General features: G+C 49.5%; 2 protein-coding genes across 2 annotated transcripts; both read right to left on the bottom strand.

Annotated features, from left to right (window-relative positions):
- Nucleotides 1-1,231: 1,231 nt before the first annotated feature.
- Nucleotides 1,232-2,435, bottom strand: MRGPRX2 (MAS related GPR family member X2). Its single transcript, XM_041730651.1, has 2 exons — nt 2,380-2,435; nt 1,232-2,246 (listed from the first exon to the last, which is right to left on the bottom strand). Exons 1-2 carry the CDS (start codon nt 2,433-2,435, stop codon nt 1,232-1,234), a joined length of 1,071 nt encoding a protein of 356 aa, XP_041586585.1.
- A 1,724-nt stretch (nt 2,436-4,159) lies between these two features.
- On the bottom strand, nt 4,160-4,909 carry CYSTM1 (cysteine rich transmembrane module containing 1). Its single transcript, XM_041730245.1, has one exon. The coding sequence runs from the start codon at nt 4,850-4,852 to the stop codon at nt 4,544-4,546; it is 309 nt and encodes a 102-aa protein (XP_041586179.1). The 5' UTR covers nt 4,853-4,909; the 3' UTR covers nt 4,160-4,543.
- Between the last annotated feature and the right edge of the window lie 6,365 nt (nt 4,910-11,274).

Here is an 11,274-nt window from a genome sequence, read left to right as displayed (position 1 = left end):
GGATAGAAGTAGGAATTTTAATTGCCCCTCGGACAGAAGGAATGGCTGAGAGGGACATGAGAAAACTTTCAGAGGTGATAAAAACTGCTGTGTTTTGCTTGGGGTTTGAGTCACATGGGTGACTCAAATTCATTTCATTCAAATTCAATTCATTGCCAGAACTCGCTGCACTGTACACTTCCGATCTGTGCCATCACTCTCTCCTCACTGTCCCTCAGTTAAAGGACTAAAAAATTATCAGACGAGGCGACACTTAAACTTTACATATTCTTTTTATAGAACATGTCACTTTAGAAAGATTTTTCCATAATCAAATTCACAAAATAAATATTGCAAGCTCTGTGGAGTAAGAGGTAAATCTGACGAAGATCCTGTCCTCGGGGAACACAGAGTCTAGGAAGGCCCATTGGAAATGTGCCATGATGGGTCAGAGAGCTCCAGAGAGGGAGAGCCGGGGCAAAGGCTCAGGGGGCAGGAATGAGAAAGCATGCACATGGGGTACCCCTGGAGGGCGTGGGACAAGAAGTCACAGCAAGACAACCTGCTTCAAACCTTAAGTGCGCTTTGACATCGATTTGTCCGGGTACATAACTCAGCTTTGTGCTTGCACAAACTGGAAATGGTGCAAGGAAGAAACAGACGGTGACTCAAATCTGGTAAATGGATGTTTAGCACAGGCTCGGTTTAAAAATCCATCATTTATTTATGCATTAAGTCATTTATTCAGTAAGCATTCATTAAACTAGGGAGATATTCTAGGGCCTTCCCAAATCAAAGAAGATTACTCTTTGGGGCCAGACTGCACTTTAATTCTTTTAATTTTATGGAGACAGATGACAGGAGGGTGACCACAGACACTTGTGATGGAATGTTCTCCTAATCCGTCCTGAGTGCAGTGACCAAATAAATTTAGACCTTTCCTGCACTGCTTTCAGCCTCCACTGAAGGTGGGATTCTTCAGAAGGGGACCCCAGAGTTGACAAAGCTTGGGATGGTGTGAAGGCCCTGGTCCAGGCGGTCCTTGAGCCGCTGCACTCAGTGCCTGCTTGACGGGTGCTGTCCCAGTCCTCATGCAGAGGATCGTTACCTCAAACTTAAGCTATATCTGAAAACCTTAAGGTCTTAAGATCGGAGTGCCCAGAGGCTGAGAGAAGTCAAGAAAACCCTCCAAACTGATGGGGAGAAAGTTGGCTCTCAAAGCCACCATTTATCCGACGGAGGCGGTTCTGAGTCAGAATACCAGACTGTTTCGCGACATCTCCAGATGTTCCTGAGGGCTGCTGACTTCACTGTCATCCCCTCCGGTTACGTCCTGCAGAGCCCGCTGGAGGACCATCTTGAGGGTCTTCTGTCGCCGTGGCCACCGCTGTCTAAAGGAGCCAACGAAGAAGTAAATGATGGGGTTGGCACAGCTGTTGACAGAGGACAGGACAAGTGCAACCAGATAAAGATGCGAGAGGATGACATGAGACTTCATCTGAATCCAAAATAAGAGGAACCAGTGAATGCCAAAGGGCAGGCCGCAGAGGAGGAAGGCCAGTACCGTAAGGACCACGGTCATGTACAGCCTGGTCAGCGGCACCCGCTGGGAGCCGCACAGTCTGGTCAGCAGGGCCAGGCTGGAGCCAGAGAGAAGCACAAATAAGAAGATGAGCCAGGTGGCGGTGATGAAGTCAAATACCCGACACCAATCATAGTCCAAATTCAGAAACAGGAAGCCACAGTACTGCCCCTCCAGGATGCTGAGCAGCAGAGACAGGGCCCAGAGCAGGGCGCACATCACAGCTGACATGTGTTTTGGGCGGTGGCAGCGGTACCAGATGGGACACAGGGCCGACAGGCAGCGCTCCAGGCTAATGGCACTGAGAATGCTCAGGCTCGCGATGTAGGCCAAGGTCCACACGGTGGTGAAGAAGTTGGGGATCACGAGGGGCATGGAGTGGAAGTTGACGAGTTGCTCCAGGGAATATACGGTCTGGAAGGAGAGGTAGAGGAAGTCGGCTCCTGCCAGGTTGAGGATGTAGACGGAGAAGGCGTTCCTCCGCATGCGGAAGCCCAGGAACCAGAGCACGATCATGTTTCCTGCCAGCCCACCTAGGGCAAACGTGAGGCTCAGCGAGGCCGTGATCACGGTCTGCACGTTGGGGGTTTGCAGAAAGGGCTGGTCACTTGCATTCTTTGGTGTGAAGGTGCTCTCCCAGGCGGGGTCCGTGGGATCAATGCTCAGAAACCCCCCACTGGTATTCCTGGGAACACAAAAGAGACTTGAGCACCTGCTGTGTGCTCACTGATTCTCAGGGCCACCCTGCTACGTGGGGGATTACCGTGTCCACGTTACAGAGGAGGGAAAAGGAGGCTTGCAGAGACTAAGATACTTGCCGAACACCACACTGCTTTGGAGTTCTGGAACCTGGAGTCAGACCTTCTACTGACATGGGGATATTCTAGGGTTCAAACACTTCTTAACCTCCCAGACCATGTCAGATCTGCAGGAGGCAGGAGGAGAAAAGTCTGGACAGGTTATGTGTGGTGATGACGGGACTCTGAGCTCCACATTCATTCTGCCTGGGACTGAGCTTTTCCTTTTAGGGGCCAGGAAGTTGGAAGACCCAGGCCAAGACCTATGGACAATCTCAGTGACTGAAGGTGGTCCATCCACTGCAAAGGAGATCATGAGTTAGGGTTATGAAGAGAATGTGACCTTTTGCAATGACAGGTAGGAGTATGGCCAACCCTCTTGGCCAGAAATGGCCCAGCATGTCAGCTTTATGAGGACAGGAAATACTTTCCTCCTGTCCGTTAGTGTGTCCCCAGTGCCCTGCTCTGTTGCAGGGGAGACACTCTAAGTCACTCTTACAATGGATTTCTTCCTAGAGCAGTCAAAAATCATAAACTTAAAATACTTATAAAATATTTGTGAAAAAAAAAATAAAATAAAATATTTGTGTACCCCACCTTTAAAAAACAAACAAAAAACCCTTCACAAAACTATGTTCCATTCTCAAGGCATTTATTTATTTATTTATTTATTTATTTATTTATTTATGGGGGGGGGGCACCAGCAGAGGGGAGGGGCGGAGGGAGAAGCAGACTCCCTACTGAGCAGGGAGCCTGAAGCAGGGCTCTATCCCAGGACCTTGGGATCATGACCTGAGCGGAGTCAGACACTTAACTAACTGAGCCACCCGGGCGCCCCCATTCTCAAGGCATTTATGATGGTAATGAGAGATCATTCTGAAGTGACACCAGATCCGTGCAGAGGGTCAAATGAACTTCCTGAGGAGTACCATGAGAAATTGATCCAAATACACAGAGAAAATCCCAGAAAATCCCAACTATGAGGAGGGCATAAGAAGAGAGAGATTTGGGGACACCTAGGTAGCTCAGTCGATTAAGTGTCTGCCTTTGGCTCAGGCTGTGATCTTAGGGTTCTCGGTTGGAACCCCGAGTAGGGCTCTCTGCTCAGCCCTTCCCCCGACTTCTCCCTCTACCCTTCCCCCGACTCCTCTCTCTTTCTCTTTCTCAAATAAATAAATAAAATCTTAAAAAGAGAGAGAGAAATGGATTTTGTCCATTTCTCCATCAAATCTCATTTCCATCTTCTTACCCTCCTCTGCATCCTCAGAGTCCTCATCCAGGGGCTCCCTCTCTCTCTGGCTCAGTGTTGCTTTCAGCCAAAGGGAGACACAGACCAGAGCTGGAGGGCAGGAGGAGGGCGATTGGGGGTTTGTGGCTTTCTAGCTTTTTCTCTCTGCCAGGCTGTGAGTTAGCAGTGGAGGCGTTACTCTGCCTAAGGGCTTCACCCCGGTCTAATGGCCTTTCCTACAGCCACAGCTCCAACTACACCTACAGCCACAGCCCTCCTGAGTTCTGGTAACTTCTTCCCCTTCACCCTTCAGGCTGTGTCCCTGGGGTCTTCAGTCAGTACCCTCTACAGATTTCCCTTAGCTCTGCCCATACCTGTGTAACCAGGCCTTTCATTACTCTCCTCAATTATCCCAGTAGACTGTGCCCTATAGATTCTGCTTGGACAATGTCACATACAAGGATACAAAGGGGAGAAAAACCACCTTTGGATAGCAAGCAAATTTGTGGATCCTGATATTATTAAAACAATTTAGCTTTGGAATGTCTTGTCAAGATGCCATCTTGCTCTCTATTTTTTTTTTTTTTGAGGTTCAGACAAATTTATTGAAACATACAGGGTGTAAGCAAATAAATCATTCAGTGGTATTACATTATGTCACTACCGTGAACGTATAATCTTATAAATATATATTTTATAGCTAAGCCTTTGGCCAAAAAAATAAGTCATTTAGCACATTTGTGAAAGGCCAATAAGAAATGGATTTTGAACATTAAAAAGACAGTCACTGAATTAAACGCAGCACAATCCCTGCTAATCTAGAATCCCACTGTGTCGAAGGTAGAAGTATCTGTGCAGAGCTAGTCATTTTCATTTATTTCAGCAATCAGAAGAGATGGGGCAGGCACACCTGTTGAAGGTGGTGGCCGAACTGGCAGGACAGGAAGGCCGAGCTGGTCAAGTGAGCATGTCCCAGAGACAGCAGCAACAGAGTGCAGTCCAGCATGCTGTGAGGCAGGTGGATGGGCCCAGGTCATCCCGTCTTTGGTCTTCCACTACATACACTGTGGTTTTAGGAGGCTCCTGAGGTCCACCCTGCCAGCCATACTGTGGATATCCTTGGTAGGGGTACCCCTGAGGAGGTGGGTAGGGTCCCCCCATAGGTCCTGGAGGGTAGGCCCCTGGTCCCATTGGTTGTGGTGGATAAGGTGGGTACGGGGCTGTTGGACCAGGGCCCGGATATGGTGGAGGGTTCCCTGGGTTCATCAGGGACCTGCAGAATGTATCTCCCCTCCTCTCGAATCCGTACGGCACTGGTTGGGCCTGGACCTCATCTTGCTCTCTAAATTAGAATTAGCAACATACATCTCTCCATAGTTGCGGATTTGAAGTTTGGAGAGAAAGAGGGAGTATACGGAGATAGGAAAGAAGCCAAGAGAGCCTGGTGGACCCTGTGTGGCTCTCCCACAGCCCCAGTTCCCAGCACCCAAAGGCTCCCATGAGGGAGCTTCGTGCCTCTTGATCTGCGGTGGGGTGGCCCTGGCTTCCTGCATGCCCTACCTTAAGATGAATTCACAAGTGTGTGGACTAAGAGGAAGGAATCAAAACTGCCTTTGAAAGAAACTCTTACCTGAGCACCATTCTTCTTGCTGGAGGTAGAGAATAGAGAAGGAAAAGCTTTCCTGAGAACTGAGGAACAGCAGAGAATGCTTCTCTACCCTCTGGAAGGCAAGGGGTCTGCAGCAGCAAGCCTGTAATCTGGTGACCGCCCGGGGCTTATCAAGATGCTGGCCAACCCCTGTGATTTCCTGTCCCCAAAATGCACTGGCACATGAGATCCTGGAGACTTGACAGACAAGAAACTTCATGAGATGTTTCTCATTTGCTGTGACTCCAACCCCTTATCTCGGCCTCTCTACGGTCTACCCCAGCCGGCCCCCGTCCTTGTGAGGAACGGCTGTCCTGGAGCCTTTTGCTGCCCTCTGTGTCTAGGCAGTAAACCAGCCACCAAGCAGCATGAGCTTCCTCCCATAGCTTCAGAATTGTTTGCTTGGCATTCAAGGCCCTGCATGGCCTGGCTCACTGGATCTTTTTAAATTTAAGCACGGAAGCACTGTATGCACATTCATTTTATTTCAAATGACGCTGGGGTGTAGAAAGTGAAATGTGGAGTCTTTCCTAATCTCATTCCCCATTAGCAACCAGTGTTTCTAGTTTCCCTTCTGAGTTCTTGTACGCGCTAATACTATAGCTTTGTATAATAAAGCTACACCTCTGCTCTTGGCTTGCCAATAACAACAGCAGGGAATATCGAGTGCCCTTACAAAAGATAAAAGTCAAGCTTGATCAAGCAATTTCTTGGTGGTTTATTTCTCACTAATGAGGAATACACTAAAGGTTTAGTCTTTGGAGGACCCAACTTTTCATGGGGGCGCTTCTTGTAGATTTCTGACCTTTGCCTTGTCTTAAAACTCCATCTTCTAGAAGCCATAATAGGAAATATGAATCTCCTTCTGAGAGCAGAGGGCATTCCATTAAAGGAAGTAACTTTATCAGCTCTGTGCTTCAGGAAAGTCTCTCAGGCTGCCAAGAGGAGAACATATAGGCTATAAATGAAAATATAAATCTCCGCTCATACTTCTACAATAGAAACAACTGCACAAACACTTTGGTGTATGCACACAAAATATACAACTGTTTCTGCTGCTTTGTAAGGTGTAGTATATTTCCAATTTAATAATTATTAATTATGGAATCTCTTTGATCTCGGGTCCTCATCTGTAACATGAGATGACTCCCAGCTGTGATGAATCTACAGCTAAGAAATCCCTGGGGCCTGTGGAGGCCTCTCTCCTCATGTGCCCTCCTCCACCCCCCTTGGATCTGTTCTGTACCAAGGAGAATGGAGACCTCAAACAGGGCTCTCTCCCAAGGCCAAATCGGATCCCAAAGTGACTCTCATCTATCAGGTCCTTAATGGTTCAAAGAGGCTCCCCTCTTCATCTCTCAGTGTTACACTCATCAGTCTAGGCACCCTCCACACCCCAAAATTTTGTGTTATGAACTCTTTTCAGTAGAGTTGAGCATGCAGGGCAATGTCATTTAGAAAGTCCCTGTAAAGAACGGTTTTGTTGTCTATCGTGTCTGTGTGTGTGGTGTGTGGAAGAGTGTGAGTATGTATGTGTAGCTGATTTCACTATGTGAACTCGCAGTTATATTTTGGGAGGGTGTGGCTCATCCCTGTATCAGAGCCTCTTCTCATTCCATCCCACGCAGGTAGCACCAGAGCTGAAAGCCAAGCACATGCAATGAAACCAAGGTGGGGGGTGTTGTGGGGAGGGATGGCAGGGGGGGGCACATCTTGATGGTATCATCAGAACTCTGAGTCCCACTATGCCTGGAGCCAGGTTGTCTTGCCACCTCTCAGTAGTTGGAACCAATAATGTCTATTTTTGCTAAAAATAATTTAATTTGGTCCTGTTTTTTGCTCACACAGCCACAAATATGCCCATATTAAAGCATTGATCACATAGTACTTTCAGCATCTGAGGACATATTTCTCTCCTATTGCACTGTGAGTGCCTTGAGAATAATGAACCTGTGTTCGAGTCGCAGTGCCGGGGACAGTATCTGACTCAACACTCAGCAAAAAAAAAAAAAAATAATAATAATAATTTAAGTGTATGCATTTGGATCTGCAAGGATGAGTGAATTCGAGACTGAACAAATGACCCGGAGAAGTGAGGATTGCGAAGTCACTCGAGGTGGAGAATTTTAAAGCCCAACTTTGGGGCTTTAAACACTCGCCCATAGAAGAACAAAACAAGATGCAGATAAAAAAATATTTGACAGGGTACAGTCCGCTTTAAAGCGTACACAACATTTAAGAAGCCCAGTTCTTGTGGGAAACAGAACTCATCTGTGGTTGACTTAGATTCTCTTCTCTGTGACGGTCCCATTTGGGAAGCGGCGTTCTGCAGGAATGGGGGAGCAGGCCACTGTGACACAGAGAATCACAGGGGAGTCCAGGAACGTGGGAGCAGAATAAGCTGGAGTTGGGAGTGGGGACAGGACAGTCACCCGGTTACAGGATCCTTTTTACAAAACCCCCACTGAGGGTGGGCCTCACCAATCTCTTGCCTCGTCTCCACCAGGGCTGGAGGACTGTGACTGCAGCGTCAGAACGATGGCGGCCTTATGGTGGCTCAGGGGTGGGGTGCCTGCTGGAGGAAATGGGTCAAGGTCAACCCGAACTGGCTGGATGGAGGACAGAACAGTCCCAAGGCTTCAGAGAGGGAAGAGAAGCCATCGGGGAGAGCAGAGGAGCCGGGAAGGAGGGGCCTCCCCAGTGAGGGCCTGTGCTGCTGTCCTCCACGTCTGGGGGTTCACAGTCCTCGCATAGGGAATCACCCGGCTTCTTAGGCCCTTGATGACAGGCAGCAACTTCATTTTAGAGTCAGGAGCTCCAGGAAGGACTTCCTGCCTGCGGGCAGCTCTGAGCTCACTTTCTACTGGAGTAGAGGAGACGGAAAGCAAAAGCTATTGAATTCTTCCCTTTCCATTCCTCCGCCTCATGAGGTCAAACTGCTCTTGCTCAGACAAGGGCTAGTTCTTCAGAGGATCAGAGGATCATGGAGATAGGAGTCCCGGGCTCCTAGCAGCTGTGTGGTCAGGGAAGCCCGCGGCCGTTTTCGTCTGACTGAGGAAAGCCAACCTCTTTCTCCGTCTGGTTCTGCGGTTCCTTCAGATCTGCTGTCAGGAAACATGAAATATGGGCCTGGGGAAGTTTCTGGAGCTAAAAAAGTTGGGACGGCCAATGCTCTTGTTTTCCTAGTTGATATTTCTTTTTCCTCTAAGGACGGCTCACGTGCACTCACCAAGAGTTTATCTCATGTCTACTTTGTGCCCAGTAGGCCCTGGGAGTAAGAAGGCGGAACGTCAGGAAACTCAAATGGAGGGATAAGGAATGCGACATTCCACGTGGCGCCGCTAGGTGGTAGTCAGTGATTACTGTGGGGATCCTGTAACCCTTGGCTGGCCAGCAGGAGGCCCCGGCCCTGAAGCTGGGGAAGAGGTGCAACCTAAAATTGGAAGAGGGAAGGGGAGCCATGTTATTTCTGGATGGTTATTCATGGAGGGGGGGGGCAGTGTAGGGCAGGGTCTATGAGACCAAGCTCTGGAATGGTCATTCCTGGTCTTAAGTCCCAGTTCCAACAGGATTACTAACGACCTGAACCTTACTAACGGTTAAATTGCTTCATCCCACTAACCCTCAGTTACCTCAGTGAAATGGTGATTGATGTCTGCCCACAGAGTTGCTGTGAGGTGCTAACTCAAAGACACGAGTGAGGGCTTGGCATGTGGGAGGAGCTCTAAGACTGTCAAGAAATGCTCATTGTTGGTCATCAGGATCCTCACGTCCTTCCTTGGAATCCCACAAGCTTGGTCTGAAGCTTGGTCTTGACCTCCCAGTTCCCCAGACCCTCAGGGTCTGAAGCTACTCAGCACACATCGGCCAAGGCGAGCTCTGGGGGACTGGCCCAGGCCCTTCCACCTGCCTTTGTGTGACTGAGGGTGAACCCCATTTCCACTCCTGTCGCTGGCATCTCTCTGAGAGTAGATACCTCATGTAAGCAGGGGCTCTGAACTAATAAAGCCCTATAAAAATGTAAAGGATCATTATGGCTACAATAACTCTCTTAACTCTCACAGGAACGTTTGTTGGGGAGCAAAACAAGGCAAGACTCGCTGCTCTTTAGCTTGCAGCAGACACCAGCTCCTCTCTGTGTCTTTCTGGCTTCAGGGAACCCCAGTGACCTCCATGTCACCCTCTTCTTCCTGGCTGTCACCTGGTGAGGCCTGCTGGTCTGGTTTTCTCCAGCTTCGGCTGCTGGTGTTTGGCCAGGGCGGGGTGGGGAGAGGTGGTGGCATTTTGCCAGGGGGGAACAGGGAGAGGCAGTGGGCCTTGCTGCCAGGGAGTGGGGAGGGTTATGCGTAAACACCCGGGTTGGGTTGGGCAGCCAAGGAGGACAGAGGTCCAGGCCCAGACCTGGCTTCGGTTTAAACCTGCAGCTCCCTGAGGGCTGGGTTGGTCCCAGGCCTTGTTACAGTTGCTGGATGGAGAAGAACCTTGGGGCCTGGGAGTTGACGGATCTCTGTTTTATTTTATTTTTTAAAAGATTTTATTTATTCATTCACGAGAGACACAGAGAGAGGCAGAGACGCAGGCAGAGGGAGAAGTAGGCTCCCTGTAGGGAGACTAATGCGGGACTCGATCCCAGGACTCCAGGATCACGACCTAAGTTGAAGGCAGACGCTCAACCACTGAGCCACCCCGGCATCCCCAGATCTCTGTTTTAAACCAGCTCTTTGTATGAGGCCAAACTTCAGAAAACCGGCGCTGGGGAGCTGGGCACATGCCCGATTTCCAGATAGCTGCACAGTTGGGAGCTACGCTTTGGGAGAATGGAAGGAAGGGGCGAGAGCGGACTATGCTGCAGGATAGAAGGATCGCACGCTGTCTCACATGCCTTTCAAATACTAAACTGCCCCAGCCTCTGTGCCTCTGCGTACAGGCTGCATGGTCTGTGCTCTTCCCCTCCTCTGCCTCCCGGAAGTCTCCTTAGCCTTTGGCCCAGTCAGGTTCCCCTGTTGGAATAGATCCCAGTTCACAGGGGCAATTTCCCGGGGCTGAACCCACAACCCCTGTGGTCTGCCTTATAGGTTTGACACAGCACAGGCTGCTCTATATGGACACTTATGAGCATGTTCTCCAGGTTGGAAACCCTCTGAGAGCAGGGACCCTGTTCGTCATTCATTGGTTCATTCATTCATTTGATCATAACCATGGAGCACCCATTGCCTGGCAGGCCCTGTTTTGGGTGTCAGAATTTGCCCAGGGAGCCTGCCCTGAAATCCAGGTCCTGATTCCTGGCCCAGTGCCCTTTCCAACAGACCCTCTGCTTCCCGCCCACCTCACCTGAAGCCCAGGTTGTACTTTAGGAAGGAGTACTCAGGGCCCCCCTTCCTCTTAGAGCCCTGACAGGTGATCCCCTGTGGCATTTGTGGGCAGGTACGGGTGACTGGGAGGCACCTCCCTGTGACTTCCCTCTTCTTCCCCAAGAGTATCAATCAGGTAACAATAGAAACATGCCCTTCCCTTCACCACCTCTGCAGCCTCACATGGTAGCCCCAGGTAGCAGGCCCAGGCTCCGTGGGTCACATCTGGTCGCCACTCCTGGCCACGTGACCTCAGGCAAGTCTTCCAACCTCTCTCAACCTTGATTTCCTCACATCTAAAAAGGAGGTAATAAGAACACCTTCTCCCTGAGGTGTTGTGAGAATTCCCTGAGCTCCTGCACCTTCAGTAAATGGGATTCTTGTCCTTCCTGCCCCACTCCTCCCACCCCTGAGGCCTGAGGGCTGAAGTCAACTCCCAATCATGGCAAGTTAGCTTCCAATTTAGCAGACTCAGAGCTAGGAAGCCCAGTCTTCCTCTTCTAGCAAGCAGCCCCAGATAGCGTAAGAAGAAAAACGAAATAATAATGACAATTATAACAATAGCAATGTCTATCTTTTTTATGATTCTTATGCTGTGCCAGGTCCTGTTATACATACCCTACATTTATTAACTCATATAATCCTCACTACCACCATATGAAGTGAGTGCCATTACCACCCTTTTTTCC

The sequence above is a fragment of the Vulpes lagopus genome, chromosome 15, assembly GCF_018345385.1.
Source record: "Vulpes lagopus strain Blue_001 chromosome 15, ASM1834538v1, whole genome shotgun sequence".
NCBI lineage: Eukaryota > Metazoa > Chordata > Mammalia > Carnivora > Canidae > Vulpes > Vulpes lagopus.
The sequence above is the reverse complement of the archived record's forward strand: the minus strand, read 5'-3'. Positions and strand labels throughout refer to the sequence as shown.

What these genes read in the sequence shown, in the direction of transcription:
- MRGPRX2 (XM_041730651.1), bottom strand. Translation starts at nt 2,435, where the DNA reads ATGTCAGTAGAAGGTCTGACTCCAGGTTCCAGAACTCCAAAGCAGTGT. An exon ending in CCAAAGCAGTGTGGTGTTCG is followed by an intron (nt 2,247 to 2,379) that starts GCAAGTATCTTA and finishes TTGTGTTCCCAG; the next exon opens with GAATACCAGTGGGGGGTTTC.
- CYSTM1 (XM_041730245.1), bottom strand. Translation starts at nt 4,852, where the DNA reads ATGAACCCAGGGAACCCTCCACCATATCCGGGCCCTGGTCCAACAGCC.